The 17,999-nt window shown below is 44.9% G+C and overlaps 1 protein-coding gene across 1 annotated transcript; it reads left to right on the forward strand.

The window, feature by feature from the left end:
* Positions 1–301: 301 nt before the first annotated feature.
* On the forward strand, positions 302–17,738 carry TH (tyrosine hydroxylase; the record flags this gene model as incomplete). The annotated part of the gene is made up of 13 exons (XM_080618421.1): positions 302–391; positions 5,453–5,668; positions 9,157–9,331; positions 10,069–10,157; positions 10,364–10,431; positions 12,192–12,242; positions 13,088–13,233; positions 13,649–13,784; positions 13,919–13,988; positions 14,324–14,380; positions 14,968–15,063; positions 15,231–15,364; positions 17,579–17,738. 13 exons carry the CDS (start codon positions 302–304, stop codon positions 17,736–17,738), a joined length of 1,488 nt encoding a protein of 495 aa, XP_080474547.1.
* Positions 17,739–17,999: the final 261 nt, after the last annotated feature.

A 17,999-nucleotide genomic window follows, 5' to 3' on the forward strand; every position in this document is an offset into this window, starting at 1 on the left:
AAAGGGGGGGAAAAAACAGAGTGGAAATCTTTTGGGCACAGGCAAACAGGTGGGGGGAGTGTCTGGTTTTCGAAGGCAGAGTGTCTGCAATCTTTGCAGCGATTAGATTTAATGGGACAGAAATGTTTCTCTCCTTCATGTCCCCTCCTCCTTTCAGCCTGAGGGGGAGAAAGGAGGGAGGTGGTGATGGGGAGGCTGCAGAGGGAGAGGAGGTTTGAAAGAGTCTTTGACGTCAGCCCTGCCCTATAAAGAGCTGGCAAGGAGCTGGAAAGCAGAGAGCAGAGCTCACGGAAGAGCAAAGATGCCAACCCCGAACATCTCCACCTCTGCAGCCAAAGGCTTCCGCAGGGCAGTGTCAGAGCTGGACTCCAAGCAAGCTGAGGCCATCATGGTAAGACAACCCTACCCCACTTCTTTCCCTCCCCCTCCAAAAACTGCAGCCTCTCCTGTAGCTATAGGAAGAGGCAGGCAGGGACAGATGGACCAACACTGCCTTTGTGGGAGTTCCCCCACATGGGCACCTCTGGGCTTCAGGCTGGTAAAGGGAAATTACTTGAACAGTTCTCTCTACATACAGGTACATGTGAAATGCAAACATTTAGGGGGATGAAATCTTGAACTAATGCAACCTCCACCTTCCCCCACCCAAAAGCAGGGTAAATAACCCATAGAATTAAGGCAGGAATAACAAGGAATCCACAGCGTGAAAGGCACTTTGAAAATCTTAATGTTTTCCTGGTTTCAAGGCAAAAACTGCAGTGATTTCACTTGTTCTAGCATAATGTAAAACTGTGGCTGTTATTTCAGACAACATATGAGGCACAGGCAGTTTTATCAGTTTGTTCGCTGCTGCGTCTACAGTTACGCTCTCTCCCAGCACATCCTTCCCCCGTTTCTGTTCCCAGCCCTCCCTGATGTGGACCCAGCCCAGGGTTTAGCTGGTGGAATGCTTCTGCACACACCAGATCTGTATGTGTCAGGGAAAGGAGATGAAAACTTCCTGCTGATCTGTCAAGTGCCCTTAGAAAGCCAAGTCTGGCCAAACCATTGGACTGTCTATAGGGACAGGGACATTTCACCTCCTAACCCAAATGCCAGGGCAGGCAGGAAGAGCCTGAGGCTCCCAGAACAGGACAGTCCTGTGGCTCACAGATATGACCAGGCTGCGGGCAACCCTGGAGGAGCCACAGCAGATCGTAGCAGTGGGTGCACCAGGAAGGGACCCCCTCAGGATGCTTCGCAAGAGGAAATGCAGGAACCGAGACGGGTTAGGGGGCAAATGTGTTTGGCAGAAGTCTGCAGGGTGACTCCAGCAGGTTGGTTATAGAGCTCCTCATTTCCCTCACCTATGCCTGCTGCCTTCTTCACCCACTGTCCTTACCTTGTGTGGTGCTCTGACTTTGTAGAATCAGCCATTGCATAGGCAGCAAGAGGTGTTTTGGAGAGTGGAGCATACTGGAAAGGAAGTGATATATTTAGGAAACAAGGAGGTAAGCTTGCTTTCTGTAACAAATGGAAATCAGGGAAGGCTTCCCTCTCACACAACTGTTTTCATTCTGTCAGAGTAATGAACACTTAAGTGGTTCTTGAAAGCCTGGTATTTTCCAGGCTGCTTATCAAATAAGTATTTGAGATGCTCATTGCTCTCTGGAGAAGGGGAGAATGTCATGTTATTACACACTGTGGGGGTGCTGCTTCATGTTTGATGGGAAACAGGCCACGAACAAATGGGCCAGAGGAATTTGGGTTCACCAGGTATACTGTCAGGAGCATAGCAACCTGCTTGGGATGAGTGGCTCCTCCTCTGTCCTCCAGGGGTAACCTCAGCCCATATTTGTATCCCTTCTTTGAGTAGAATTTCTCAGAAAAATAAAAAAACCCCAAATTTAGTCTTGTAAGGATCATTTTGAGAGCAGGCTGCATGAAAGGCTTTGCCCTTTGCTTTCACCTAGCACAGATCTTGAAAACCACGTCACTTATTTTACTGGCTTCTACCAGGCAAGAGGTGTGACTGCATTTGTGTGTCAGGGACGTCTTGTGTGTCTGCGTGGCCATGTGTGGTGATTGGCCACCCAGTGTCTGTGCGTCTGTGGTGTCTGTTTGGTCATGGGTGATTGGCCGCCCAGCCCCTGCCCACCACTGCACTGGCTCCTGCAGGTCTGAGGTGTTCCCTTGCCATTAAACTCCAGGGACTAGCACCCAGGTGGTAAAATGACCTTTACAATCCCAGAACTCATTTACACAGTCAGGTATTTTACATGTCACCTGGGCCAGCCAAACATCAAACTCACACGATGGAAAAATCTCTTGTCATGTATTTAGTTTTTCTGCTGCTGGTAGTTTTTACAAGACATTCTGGGAGTGTAGCTGGAGCAGGATTTGGTTACAGAGCACACAAGTGGAGCCAAACACCACACAGCAGTTGGAGGCACACCAGCAGGAAGGAGCGCCCAGGAAAGCAAGGGCATATTACTGTCCCCATGCTGCTGGGTGGGAAATAGCCTCTGCAATCCTTCCTGCTTGCTGCAAATAATGTGCCAGGAATAAAAGGCCACAGTACTTTAACTCCGAACACAGTTTTTTAATGAGACTACTCAGGTAGGGAACTCTGAGTTGCAGCAAATTCAAGAAAGAAAAAATGAACTAACACTTCATAAGAAGTGCATACTAATCCTTCATAAGAGGTGCATGACCATATCAGACTCCAGCCTCAGTGAGGCAAATAAATGCTCTGCAAAACCGAATTAAAGTTCTCACTGTAGCTAGATACACACTCAGAGATCTACTCTGCAAGGCAATTTGGAAATACCATGTAATGGTGCCTTCCGAAGAAAGGCAGGCATTTATCATGGGCTATCAGTTTGGTTAGTTTATATGCCAAATTCCTAATCTCCAGCAAAAGGAGTGTAAATGATGAGGGGCAGAGAAGAGGATGATGAGATGGGGTGGCGTGCAGCCAGGCAGCCTCTACCTGACAGAGGAGGCAGCAGGAGGGCTGACCCCTCCCGGACCTCTTCTTCCTAAGAAATGTCTTTTGTCTCCTTAATTTTTAAATTTACCTGCCCCAAATATGCCACCGTAGAGCTAAGCAGCTTCCAGGACCCCTCACTCCTGACTGCCACCGGCCACCCAGTCACAGCACACAGGTCTGACTGGTCAAGGCTACCTCTCCCATGTGGCTTTCCAGTCAAACAAGTCTTCCTGCTATTTAAACTCTTCACAGACAGATTTTAACCTGATTTACAGTGTAAACATGGGGGGCCTGTTTTACCTTCTCTCCCCCGCTCCACCCCACAAGTAAAATCTTGCTGCACCTCTGTTCCTCTGGGCACAGTGTGATAAAACATCCTTAGCTAACGTGCTGCCTGGCTTGGGAGTGCTGCACAGCCCCGTTATGGTGGTTAGCCAAAGGTTGTTTGCCCTGCTTATTGCAGGCACTTTAAAGTAAACATCAGCTTAGCTTTAAACACAGTAGTGATATAAAACACAAGCTTAAAGCTGAATACTTTCATGAGACTGAGAGAGTTACAGCTGAGGATATGTATTAGAAATCTTCTCTCTTTGGGCATGAATACCATCAGTTTAGACAACCAGCAGTGCTTATTTGCTAGGTGTTTTTCTATGCCAGAAGGAGTAAAAGGGTTGAAGATCAGCAAATACCATTTCAGAGGGGTAACTTTATTAAAGAAAGGACTGGATAGAAGTGCATAGGCTGGCACCTACATGTGCTGCATTTCTCAGACTGAATTTTAAATGTCAGTTTTACGCCCTTGAAGCAGAGGATTTTCTCAGGAAACATTAGTTGCTAATGGTGGGCTTTGAAAATTAGAGAGAAAAAGGGCTTAGCAGTTGAGTGGACTGTCTGTTTAAGAGGAAAACATTCTCCAATTTGTCACAAGGTAGGGAAGATGCTGCTTGGTTAGCATCTCTCTCTTTTTCCTGTTACTTTCAATGTAATCAGAGGGAAAACTGCAGCCAATCCTGCTCTATATGCAGGTGTTGGATGGCTTTATGTCCTTTTTTAGTGCTGCCCAGGTTTCTTTTAGCAAGTTCTGGGGGTTTGTCAGCTGGCTTGGGTTTTGAACATGGAAAATTGGAACCAGCTGAGCTGGCTTTAAAAGGAAAACTGGTTGTAAAGTACCATGAACAAATAAGTTAGTATATGAGCTATTTGTATAACAAAAGAAACAGCAGTGACTGAAATAGTTTGTAGCTCACTATAAATATAAATGAGTGACTTAACATGACTCCAGACGCAGAGTTACGGCATTTTAGGTGCAATTCCAAGTAACAGAAATCCGCAGGAGTTTGCTGGGACAAACCAAATCTATAGATCAGTGGGAGGAATTTATTTTCAGGGATATATGGATGTGGTTCCAATTACATTTCAATGGGCAAGCATCCACTTAATGCCAAATGAAAATGTTATGTTGGATCTTGGGAGCAGTTTAGCTAAGCTGCCCTTTTAATAAACCTGCAGTTAATTTTTCCTGGCCAGGCCATGCCACAGCTGTGGGCTACAGCTGTCCCTCATAGTTATCTTTTCTCAGATGACTTCAAATTTACCTAACATCTCTCCATTTGAGTTTATCAGACACCCGAGATCTGCATGATTGTTTCCGATTCTTATTTTTTTGAAGGATATTGGAAACTGTCACTAGGGAAGGTGAGGAGGTGTCCTGGGTTCAGCAGTAGCAGTCAGTTTTTCTCCTTCTTAGTAGCTGTTGCAGCACTGTGTTTTTGACTTTCGGCCTGGGAACAGAGCTGATAACACCGATATTTAGACTGACCAAGGACTTTGTGAGTCTCATGCTCTGCCAGGGAGGAGGAGAAGGTGGGAGGAAGCAGGGACAGGACACCTGACCCAAACTAGCCAAAGAGGTATTCCATACCACAGCACGTCATGCCAGGGGATGTAACTGGGAGCTACCCAGAAGGGCACGTCCTCTTTTCTGTCGGGCTCTTTTTTTTTCCGGCGAGCGGTATCGTATTCTCTTCCCTTGTTATTTCTCTTATCATTATTATTATTGGTGGCAGCAGTAGTGATTTGTGTTATACCTTAGTTACTGGACTGTTTTTATCTCAACCCGTGGGAGTTACATTCTTTCGATTCTCCTCCCCATCCCTCTGGGGGGTGTGGGGGGAAGTAGACTGCGTGGTTCTAATTTACAGCTGGGGCTTAAACCACGACAGAGTGAAGCCCACTCTCCAGTCATGCTACAAGGGTATTTTACACAGATTTTTCCTAAAGTTCCACTTTTCCAGAAGTTCATTTCTAATACTTCAGTCCTTATCACTATATTTTCCTCTACAAAGTCAGGCAAGCCAGTCCAACCTTCCCCTTCTACCTTCTCTGAGACACACATGTCATATCTCACCCAGCTATCAGCGAAGCCTCTGATCTCCCCTACAGCTCTATCAGAAGTGTTAATTATTTCTATTCTGCCTTCAGTCTCCACGGTTCATTGGTAGGCGTCAAAGTCTCATTGAAGATGCCAGGAAGGAAAGAGAGGCTGCAGCTGCAGCTGCAGCTGCAGCCACTGATGCTGCAGAGCCTACGGAGACCATTGTCTTTGAGGAGAAGGATGGGAGAGCAATGCTGAACCTCTTCTTCATGCTCAAGGGGGCCAAGACTTCACCACTGTCCCGTGCACTTAAGGTATTTGAGGTGAGTACCTAATATGTTGTATAGGACTCAAGGAACACATTACAGGTTTCATGGCTGTTCTGTGGGACCTCATTTGAGTCTACTAAATAAGACTCAGACTATGCCTTCCTACTGCAAATTATAAGTTAATTTTCTGATATCCCCACAGTCATGCTTTGCTCATGCCCAGCATGCCCTTATTTTTCATCACTCAGAATGAGCCATACCTTTATCTGGTAGCGCTGCTAAGCTCTGGGCTTAACTTTGCTTCATTTCTGGATAAAACCACACAGTTTCACACCTACAATCCACACCCATCTGTCTTGTAGAGTTCTCTGACAGCCCTCTTCACTGCTCATCATTTCAACTTCATGCACAGGGCTCTGATCCCCCATTTGAAGCAAGATCTGTGCCCTGCATGGCTACAGACCAAACCCACCTAACTTGTGGGTCAAGGATTTGTCAGCCTCTCAGTGCTGTTGCCGTATTGTCCCTTGGTCAAATTGTTACAGGAAAAGCTTCACCCTGAATATAAAACTGGCATATTGATTTCAAAAATATCTCCCTACTTCAGGGATGAATTTGATTGACATGTTAAGGGTTCTGTTTTTTCCCTGGAGATGTGCCCTGTAGATGGCTTTAATGTCAAGGGAAACTGGTAACTGAGATTTTCCCCCCTAGCCAGCAATATGATGTTGCATTATCTAGGATCTCAGTACCATGAATGGAAAGACTGAGATAAGTACTGCCTATTTAAACAGTAATCAAAACATGACAACTTGCATTATGTAGTACATTTTCGTCCAGAAGGATTCAAAAGTGTTTTGCAAACTGAGGCTCTGAGATATATTTTATCTATAATAGTTTAATTTCATTGACTTCAGCAGTGAGAGGAAAGAACATTTTGTTCCTATTAATCAGTCACGTGGGTTGTAGGGGGCTTCTGGAGGTCTCTAGTCCAACCTCCTGCTCAGAGCAGATCCAGTCACAGCAGGTTGATCAGGACTGTTCTTGTTGCATTTTGAATATCACCAAGGTAGAGAACCCACAATCTCCTTGGACCCCTTGGCAGCATTTGACTGCCTTCATGGTAAAAAGCTTTTTTTCTTTTCTTCTTCTTTTTCATGTCCTTGCTTCCAGCTCTTGTCCTCCCACTGTGTACTTTTCAGATAAGCCTGGCTCTATCTGCTTTACAGGTACTAGGCAGTGAACCAACCTCCCCTGCTCCTTCGCTTCTTAAGGCTGAAAAAACCCAGTTCCCTCAGTCTTTCTTCATATAACATTGTGCTGCAGCCCCCTGAGCTTCTTGGCAGCTCTCCACTATGCTACAGTGCATAGCGTGAAGTACATTAATGCCTTGCTTCTTATGGGACAAGGTGCTCCAGACGTAGTCTCACTCATACCAGACCGAGAGGAGAAATCACTGCCTTTGACCTTGTTGTCTACAGTCTTGCTTCTATAATTCAGTACATGGTTGGCATTTCTTGTCACAAGGGCATGCTACTAGCTCACGTGTTAATACACATAATTACATAGCACCTTCTTTTGCATGAAATCAACCTCTTCTGGGGTAAAAACAGATCACCAGCAACACTATACAGCAAAAAAACTACCTAACAGCTGCAAACATACAAAAGGTGTATTTGGGGGATAAGTATTGCCCTGAAATTGTAGGGCACTCTAACTGTTCATTGCCCAGGTAATACTATCTCTGATAATCGTACAGAAAGTGATAAGATCTTGAGCAATTAAAAAACCTCTTGCATTTCCTCTAAGAGGATTGTTGCAAGAAAATTCATTTTCTTGTCTCAAGACTGAAGGAATCTTTAAGACAAGCTTGTCAAACAAGTCTTGGTGTTGCCATGGTTGGGGTCTCCTTCCTAGAAGTGCACAGATGCCAGATAAGGCATGAAAAATCCATCAGTGTAACATTTCAAATGCAACAGACCGCTTAGAAGGTATGAAACATAGAAGTGCAGCCTCTTGTACTTGGCAGATTTTATGTTACGATGTATATAAAATCTATAATTTAAACAATTTTTAAAACATCAAGGAAGAAGCTAGGGCAGCTTATGGTCAAATATTATGTTTCTTCCTGGAGCAATTTACTTGCTGCAACAAAAGATTTCCTAGTAAAAAGCTCTTTGAGCTTGTCACAGAGAGAGCTTTAAATATAATAAAAAGACAAGCATGTCAAGCCACAAAAGAGGAAGATTCATTTCCCAGATCCCTCTGGCAATGCAGGTACAAGATACGAAAGCAGACGGGCATAATGACATTTGCCTCATCATGAATCAGGCTTCAGGGAAACTGGTTTCACTCTTCTGTATGTGTTACATGAAGCCAAAGCATAGGTAATGCAATCACAGCTGTCAGATTAATGCAAAGGTATTGATTGTTGAGGGGACAATGTAATAGTGAAGTTGGTAGGTACATTAAAAAACACGTTCCTTATTTAGTTTACCTATGGCATTGCATCTGTTCCTTCTCATCATTCTGCCTCTGATTAAGAAAAGAAATCATGTCCCTTCCTGTACCAAAGATCTTGCAGAGACGTGGGGGAGATTGGGTCATTGCTCAGGGACTTGGGCTTGTACTATCAGCTTTCACTGATCTAAAGAAAATATTCAAAATCTACCAGACCAGAATCCTTTTTTTCCTCTGTTCTTCGAGGGAGGCCAGTTGTGATAATGAGGCCAAATTATATCGGTTCTGCTAGGGAGCCCCAAATTAACGCTGCTGCGGGTTGGGTACTGCGCAGCCGCGCGGTTTCAGCACCACGGCCAGCGCCGCGCCGCTGCCCCAGCCCGGGCAGCTCCAGCCTCTGCTACGCCATTGCCAACCCCTTCCTTATCCCCCCACCAGCAAAAAAAGCACCTCTGCCTTCAGTAGGAGCTTGAAGGAGAGGAGGCCATAGGAGATGTCACTTCACAGCACCAGTTTCCACTGTTGATAGGATCTTCTTTACCAGTACCCATAGGGGCCGTCAAGAAAACCGGAGAAAGCACTTTTATGACAGTGAGTAGTGATAGGACAAGAGGTAATGGCTTTAAACTGGAAGGGGGTAGATTTAGATTAGACATTAGGAAGAAATTCTTTACTGTGATGATGGTAAGGCACTGGAGGAGGTTGCCCTGAGAAACTCTGGATGACCCATCCCTGAAACTGTTCAAGGCTAGGCTGGATGGGGGTTTGAGCAACCTGGTCTAGTGGAAGGTGCCCCTGCCTGTGGCAGGAGGGTTGAAATTGGATGGTCTTTGAGGTCGCTTCTGACCCAAATCATTCTATGGCTCTGATTCTACAGTAGTTATTGACCCGCCCTGCTGGTTGTCTATACAGAAAGGAAACCTGTGGAAATATGTTTATCCCAATGAGGGGAAAAAAAGGAAGAAAAAGACAACCAAGGGGAATCCCTCCCAGATGCATTCATATAGACATCTTTGGGAAGTACCAGCAGGTATTTCAAGTGCTGTTTAATGCTTTTGTTCTCCTTTTCCATGTCCCAAAAGACATTTGAAGCTAAAATTCACCACCTGGAGACCAGGCTTAGCCGAAAGCCCCGAGAAGGGTCTGCTGAACTGGAATACTTTGTGCGCTGTGAAGTCTACAGCTCTGACCTCAATACTTTCATTAGCTCCATCAAGAGGGTAACGGAAGATGTGAGGACCACTAAGGAAGACAAATGTAAGGAACTTACAAACTGTTTCACTTTTGCAGAGAGGCTGATCTGTAGAAACAGGGTTGTTCCCAGAAAAGGTGATGGGCTATTGTACGCTGAATTTGAGCAAAACTAAAAAGACTGCCTCTGGCACACCTGAATCCTGAAAGCCATTTCTCCTGTGCAGATTGGAAAAACAGAAATAGGAGATGAAATTTCATCCTTTGTTCACACCTCTCCTATACAGTTCTCCATTCCTACTCCAGTGTTTTATATTATAAATGTGAAGTTGTTTCCTACCTATGTGTCAAGAACTGTGTATAGATCAAGCACTAAACTACAGGATGCTTCCATGCCATCCTGTTATGAAGACAGGGTTGTTCTTATTGTAAAATAGCTCTAGAGATCTGCAGTGATTGCCCTACAACCAGTTGGGTCTCTGGATTTGTTTTTAATGTGAAGTCTAGAATCTTTAAGTGAAATCCAATTTTTATCTTCTTGTTTACTTTTGTCATAAAATGTTCCACTGAGAGATGGGCAGGGAAGTCATGAGGTACAGATCATGGCATTAGACCTGACTGTAGAACAAGAGCATTGGGAGTGTGGATGTACTGCCCAGAAGGCACAGTTGTGTCATTTGTTTGTTGTGTGTCTTCAGTACATCGTGTCAGATGTATCTTATTCAACCTCACAACCCCTTCTCAGCAAGGGATGCTCCATCTTCACTTCCACAACCAGTTTTTCTCTTTCTCTCTACCCACAGTTCACTGGTTTCCCAGAAAAATCTGTGAACTGGACAAGTGTCACCACTTGGTCACCAAGTTTGACCCTGACTTGGATCTGGATCACCCGGTAAGTTAGTCTGTGTGGGCACATCCTCGCGTCCTGAGCCTTCTCTCAGAAGCAGTGAGCTGGACAACACTGCTTAGTGCAGCTGATCAGGGAACGGTAGTGCAATCACCACCATGAGAGAAGTTTCTTCAGTCAGTGATGAACTTTGGTGGGTGAGAAATTTTAGTAATTAAAAAACCTGTCTCTGTTCCTATTTATCATCACAGGGCTACTCTGACCAAGTGTATCGCCAGAGAAGGAAATCAATAGCTGAAATTGCTTTTCATTATAAGCAGTAAGTCCCTTTCCTAACATTCATATGGGGATAATGCCATGTCAACGAAACCTGTTGGGAAGTCATTGTACTACCTTCTTTTCTTTTATGTTTTGTATCCCATTCAGCCTTACCAGCTCTTTTTGTGTCTGTCTTTTCTGTATGTATTCCAGTCTCTTCTTAATTAGAAAATGCTTATAGTGATTAATTCCTAAATTAATAAGAATAAATCTTGTGCATGACAAAAGCCATATATAATCCCTTCAGACCTCAAACTTTATTTTGAAATATAGTGTCTCTTTTAGAATGATACCTAGTTTTGAGTTTGGTGTTTCAATTACCTAAAAAGCTGCCACATGCCCAGAAAACTTGTTCCAATGGTTCATTATCCTGGCTGTGAAAAAATGTGGGGTTTATTTCTAAACTGAACTTCAGTAGCTTTAGCTTTCACCCAATGGATCATACATGCTTTTCATCTGTTAGACTGAATTCTGCTATCAGATTTTATTTTTCTTTTTGCTATGAAAGTATTTATAGACTAAATGGTTCACCTCCTAACTCTCTGCAACAAATTAAATAGATTCCAGTAATGGTCTCATCATTGTCGTATATAAATTTAAGACTCTCTCTTGTACTCCTACTTCATAATTCTGTTCTGATAAATGCGGTGATAGCACTCAACATCTTCTCTACAACATCAAACACAGCTCTAATATGCAGGTGGGTTTGTAAAATATTCCATAGATCCTATTTGGTAACACTGTCTTTCACTGTAGCGTCTCCCTCTCTGAGCATGACTTTAAATGTAGATTTCTGTAGCAAGCTGTGCTGAAAGCAGGCTATGGAAATTATATGGGTCACCTTCTTGAGCTACCCCTGCAACTAATGTGATCCCAGCACTGCTTTCTGCTTTGTTAGGTTTCATGTTCTTTGCAGATTTGAAGTCCAGAATATAGACATTGATGTTTTTATCCTTTGCTAATACTAAATGCACAGAAAGTCACTGTGCCAGCAGGAGAGTTCTGAGAGACACAAGAATAAATACTGTCCTAAGATGATGCAACCGCTTCAGGTATCTTCTCTCACATCTCATCTGCAGGTTAGCATTTATGAGCCTCTACGTAGCACCCCTTTAGTCTGTTAGTGAAAAAGGAACAATGCTTTATTACTGTAATATGTGAATATCTCATTTGTTCAAATACAGAACAGAAGGATTTAGAAAATGCAATTGGTAATTATGATGGAGGAAAGGCAAAAGTGTCAGTCTTCTTTAGTTCCTACTTATATCAATGTTACTGACAATCAAACTTAGTGACAATACATTTTGCTGCAGTTCAAATGCATTTAGTTTTTCTCAGTAGCTGCTTTTATTTCTCAGCCACTGATTCATTCTTGGAGTCAACAGCCTCATGAAGTTCAGGGACATGAAATTAATTTATTTTCATACAAAATTTCTCTGGGTTTTCTTGTTGCGCTTTTTTTTTTTTCCCCCAGTGAAAACAATTTTGTTTCCCCTGGAAAATATTATGCCTTCAAGCTTTTGCTCGTCTCTTGTTCATTTACCACCTCTGGCTAGACTAACATTTTTCTCTTTGTGTATTTGTTGCACCTGTACAAATGACCCAGTATTAAGGCTTTGTCTTTCCTGTTGTCTTCTTGTTTGGTTTAAAGCAGATTGTTGAATTTCAGATCAGAGCTTCTCTGAAGTGCTTCCTTCTCAAAGTGAAGAGAAGCCTGGCTTGTGCTCTGCTGCTGTCAGTAATGGTGCATTTGCTTTGCAGTGGGGACCCGATCCCTCATGTGGAATACACGGCAGAGGAGATTGCTACTTGGTGAGCACTGATTTAATCTGTGACCTTTATTGGCTTCACCACTAGAAGCTGGGAATCAAAACCTAAATGGTTAGGGAGTGACCTCTTGAAAAATGCATCAGCAGTGCAAGCATCCTACTTAATGGCTTGTTATAAAACTCAGTAACTTATTGTACAGCATTTTATGTTAGGCACCGCATCCAGGAAAGCAAGCTACCTCCACAACAGTGATGCTCTGTCTCTTCCTCCCTTGGGGCTGCACAGAGAGTACTTTCATGCTGCAGTCCCCAGGAATTTCCTCCAAAGAAGCCTGTCACAAAGGAGAGGAAGGTAGATAATTTGGAGTCCCAATTCGCTAAGGGGACCTGGCTTAGCAGTGGCCTCCAATCAAAGGGTGCTTATAGTATGAGTCCTGGGGTGAATATCTGCATTGTACCTCACTTAGGAAAATTTTTCCTTTGAACATAACTATTCCCAGGAATGTCACTGAAAAGAAGGGCAGCTCATATCAGTGAGTACACAGGCTCCTAAACAAGGTAATCTCCTGGTTATATTGACTGTCTTCATAGCGCAACTGTAGGAGCTAACCTACAGGGAATATTTTCATTCCATTTAATACCTTTTATACAATCTTCTGAACTTGAAGGTAAGAAACAGGTCTGTGCAGATACAACTACTCAGGCTCATTTGAACGTGCTTCTGTATGTTTGCATACCCCATCAGTGTGCACAAGCGTAGACTTAGTGGAGGAGAAAGGCATAAGGACAAGAAAAGTAGAGGTATAAGTTTTTGACAGCAACAACCAAAAGACAGGAGAGGACTAGACATATCAAGCCACTAAATGTCTGCCACCTCTCCTCCTGAAGGAAGGAGGTGTACAGCACCCTGAAGAGCTTATATCCCACCCATGCCTGCAAGGAATACCTTGAAGCTTTTAACCTACTGGAGAAATACTGTGGCTACAATGAGAATAACATCCCTCAGCTGGAGGAGGTCTCCCGCTTCCTGAAAGGTAGGTATGAGCCAGGGGGACCCAGGTAAAGGGTCTGCCAGGGCTCCAGCATGATGGTGGCAGCTACAGCTGGGAAACTCAAACCTGAAGGAGAAACATGTGAGCAAAGATTGGGGAGGAGAGCTGGTGACAGCTTGTATGTTGCACACAGGGAACAGCGGGAGACCCCAGGCAGGGGGAACTGTAGCCAAACACAGTGAGCTGCAACTGAAGGTCAAGCCTGTAGTCAAATGATCCCACTGAGCACCTAAAGGGCAGATGTTACTCCCTAGTAGCAGCAAAAAGATTATACTCAGCACAGCAGAAGCCCTTTAGTTTCCAGCACTGATCCTTTTGCTGTCTGTGCTGGGAATGCGGGACACCAGCACACCACATGGACCATGCACTTCCCCAGAGACGGTATGTGTTGTTTCAGAGAGGACCGGCTTCCAGCTACGGCCAGTGGCTGGCTTGCTGTCGGCGCGGGACTTCCTCGCCAGCCTGGCCTTCCGTGTTTTCCAGTGCACACAGTACATCCGCCACGCATCCTCTCCCATGCACTCCCCTGAGCCGTGAGTATTGCCCAGCCCCAATGGCCTCCCCTGCCCAGACATCCCACCTGGCCAACAGTTAACTTTTCCCCCTAATAGACAAACTCTGTCTGTTGCTGACCGTGTTTTCCTCCTTTCTCCCTGGGCATTGGCAGGGATTGCTGTCATGAGCTGCTGGGGCATGCCCCGATGCTGGCTGACAAGACGTTTGCCCAGTTCTCTCAGGTAAGGTAGTCATCTGTTCCCTTGTCCCTGAAAGGACAAGGCACAATGTAGGAACCCAAACCAAACCCAGTCTCACCACTTAAGCACTTCTTGTTCTAGGATTTATTTATATTGAACACAATATTCAGGAGCCCTAGTGAAGGACTGAGAACCCTAACACAGAGTGAAAATATCAGGCTCTGCAGTTTTCAGTTTGAGCATGATGAAGCCCCAGCAGATGCATAGCAGTGCAGGGCAACAATGTCTTTTGTCTCAAGGCAGTAAGAACAGCATCCAAGCATAAGGCCATAGGACTGAATCTGTCCTGATGCTGGCCTCTTCCCTTCTCTTCCCAGGACATTGGGCTGGCATCTTTGGGAGCAACCGACGAAGAAATTGAGAAACTTTCGACAGTAAGTTTTCTTCTTTGCTGGATGGGGACCTCAACCCGTCCAGCGGCACTTCTGTGGTATCAAGGGGAGTGGTCCAGCCTGGCCTTCCCAGATTTGCAGGCTCAGAGCCCATACCTGAGCTGCCCCAGACCTGCTCTTTCACAATGACAGTGAGTGGAGATCAGTTAAACAGCAGAGCTAGCCTCCACATTAACCCAATTCTCTTGGGCAGCAGAGTATCATCAAGCATCGTATTTCTAATGACAGCGCTGCTGGGACTCTTTGGGATGGGATTAAATGACATCCGCTTCCTTTTCCTCTCCCTCAGCAAGGTGACCTGTCCTGCTCTAAGGGCACCAAACAGCAGCTGGGTACTCAGGGGACCAGCCCAGGGGCACATTTTCCATCTGTCCCAGTGTGGCAGCAGCTTAGTTTAGCACTTTGCTCTCTCAGTGATGGGTGCAAGGTAAGGAGAGGGGACAAAGTGACAGGCTCCTTTTCATTTTAAACAACCCCAGATCCTGGCTATGATGCAAAGGCTCTGAAGTGACAAGGAGATGAAGCTGATGAGCTGTGTTCCCTATGCATTTTTCTTTCTCCTTTCACAGCTTTACTGGTTTACAGTGGAGTTTGGGCTCTGCAGACAGAATGGGATAGTCAAAGCCTATGGAGCTGGGCTCCTCTCTTCCTATGGGGAGCTCATAGTAAGTCCCAGCATAACTTGCCTCTCTGCCCTAGACCCTATAAGCAAAACACCTTCTTCCTTTGCATAATTCAAATGACTATACCAAATCTGTTCTCCATCTCTGTTTACGCATGTGCTCTCAGATCCCTTTAATTTCATGACAACATTTTTCTGCTGTGTCCATAGCATTCCTTGTCTGATGAACCAGAGTTGCGGGACTTTGACCCTGATGCTGCTGCTGTTCAACCCTACCAGGACCAGAACTACCAGTCTGTATATTTTGTGTCTGAGAGCTTCAGCGATGCCAAAAGTAAACTGAGGTAGGACTCAACCAGCAAAAAACCCTCCAGGCATCATTAGTAGCTCATGTACAAACAAGAAAGATTTGCTTTATGCAGATAGATTTATTCATGGATAAAAAGGCACTTTAGTTTCCTAGGCTGATTAGCATGGGTTAGCAGACCCCAGACAGCATCGCAGCAGCATAACTGGGTTTCCCTGTTCCATGGGGCTGCAAACAGGATAGAGAGTGGCAGCTCTATACATGGTTATCTGTTCAGAAAAACGTTTTCTTGGTTATATCTTGAATTGCCCAAGGAGGAAAGCTCAATCCCTTAACATTTGACTGACAGAGGAAAACTTTGCCTGTAACATTTTGTCTTAGCTTAGGAAAGGATGAGACAAAGTGTTACACGATATACATGACTTCGCAGTTCTTGCAAGTGGGGTGTGTCACATAAATGATGTGGTGAGGACTGCTATATTTCAGCTTCTGCTTTTATTACCCTCACTTGTACTGTTCATACAACCTGGAGTCCAGCTGCTCAAAAGCAAGCACGTGGGGGAGCCTGTCTTCTCATGCATGCTAGGCTGCTTTAAAACAACAAAAATCTTCAACTGTTGCCTTATGAGTCATTTCCTTGCATTTAAAAAGGAAAAGTGCAACCCATACTCAGCCAAGGTTAGACTAGAGGGGTTTGATAGTGAGAAGCACTGTAAATGATCCTCTTGAAAGAGCTCAGAGACCACACAGATGTTACTCTATGACGCAAAAAAAATGAAACATCTATGTTTTTTGCATTACTGGCAGCTTCCACCATAGACCTGATTTTCAGTGTTATCCCTCAAGAAAAGCCTCTTTTCCCCAAAAGAAAACTTCCAAGCAGTTTTCTAGCATGGGCACGGACCCTCAGTGTCCTTCCAAGCGCCCATGTCATACTTGCATGTTTCAAAAAGGCATTAAGTGAACACACCTGTGTTGGAGGTCAAGTTTCGAACCATTAGCAGCTGTGCTACAAGTCATCGCTGTGGCTGATGGCATTAATAAGGAAGGTGAACCAGCTGTTACCTGGTAGAACTGAGATAAGCCACACCTTTAGGAGGTGGTCAATGTGAGCATCCAGAAATCCCATTCCTTTGCACTTGTTTTGGTTTCCCTGCAAGCACCAGCCTGCGGCTTTGACCATGTTGCCCTTTGGCCCTATCTGGCCTTTTCCCCCAAACCTCGGCAATTCAGGACTAGGCTTCCCCTCAATACCAGCCAGAGCATCTGAGAAAAGGATACGCTTCCCAGAGCCCAGTGCCAAAGCACACTCACGGTAGCCACAAGAGGGTACCCTAAGCTAAGCAATTCAGGAGCGAAAGGGTGAAGCCTCAGTAGAGGAGAGGAGCGTGCCTGTTGCTAGTGTTGTTTGTCCTCTTATCTTCCCAGGCCTTTCCAGCATGAGACTGTAGCCGTAAGTACCTAAATATAGATCCCCAGCTCCATATTTACACATCCATGAAAGAAAATAAAAACACCCTAGCTTGTCAAGCATATGAATCTGAGGTGAACATGAGCAATTTTGGAGAAAACTTGCCCTTGATTTGTTTACACCTGGGCATGTACTTCTTCATTAGAAAGGTAGCAGCAAGGTCTTGTTCTTGAGAGATATCAAGTAAAGTCATGCTCATTACTGAGATCTAAACTCCAGTTGGCTTTGGGTGCAGTAATACTACTTTGCTCAAGCATATGGCTCTGGTGCCCATACTCTCACCCAGGCCTGAGCCACTGCCTATCAGATCTATTCTTAATACAGCTTGCAGCTAGTTCCTCCATCCTCTAGCAGAGATTAGTCAATAAATGAATGTCAGAAAGGATTTAGGGATATAATACTATAATACTATGGTCTTTTCTTGCAGTTAGCTTCTAAATCTCCTTGGCATTTTTGAAACAGAAATAAAATGAATTGCATTAGAGGATGCCTGGCAATGGCCACGGAGTTCACTAGTGCAGTGTACTCTCCAGTTTGATGCAAGTACTTGTGTTCAGCCCACTGAAACCCGCAGTCAGACTTACGGTCTTCCTTGCTTAACAGGAGGGATCTCAACTACTGCAGTAGCCCTGTGGAGCTGGAGAGGTGGGAAACCAGAGCTTTTGTCTAGAAACTGTCTAAAGGAGGCACTAACCTGTTGCAATCTGAGTGAATGGTAATGGCTAGGAGGAGACTTGGGATCCATCTCTTGTACCAACCGTCTGCACCCTTTCTTTACAGGAGCTACGCAGCACACATCAAGCGGCCCTTCTCAGTGAAATACGAGCCCTACACCCACAGCATTGAGCTCCTGGATAGCCCTCAGACGATCTGTCACTCCCTGGAGAGCGTAAGGGATGAGCTCCACTCGCTGATTAATGCTCTCAATGTTGTCAGTTAATATGAGAACTGGGCTCTTTCCTTCTCCTCTTCCCTCGCAACCCCAAAACCTGCTGCTCTGCCCTTGCCTAGTTCCCAACTGACAACTCCTACCCGTCTTCTCCAAACATTTGCACCGCTGCCTGTCACCCCGCAACCCCAAGAGCTTTCCACTTTTGTATGTAGGGCCAGCTCAGAGGAGGGTAGGCAGACAGACCCAAGGGCTGCTGGCTTTTTGGCGTAGCTGTTCTATTGACTGCTGGAAGAGGCTTAGCACACACCA

The sequence above is a fragment of the Psittacula echo genome (assembly GCF_963264785.1).
Source record: "Psittacula echo genome assembly, chromosome: 5".
NCBI classification, from domain to species: Eukaryota; Metazoa; Chordata; class Aves; order Psittaciformes; family Psittacidae; genus Psittacula; species Psittacula echo.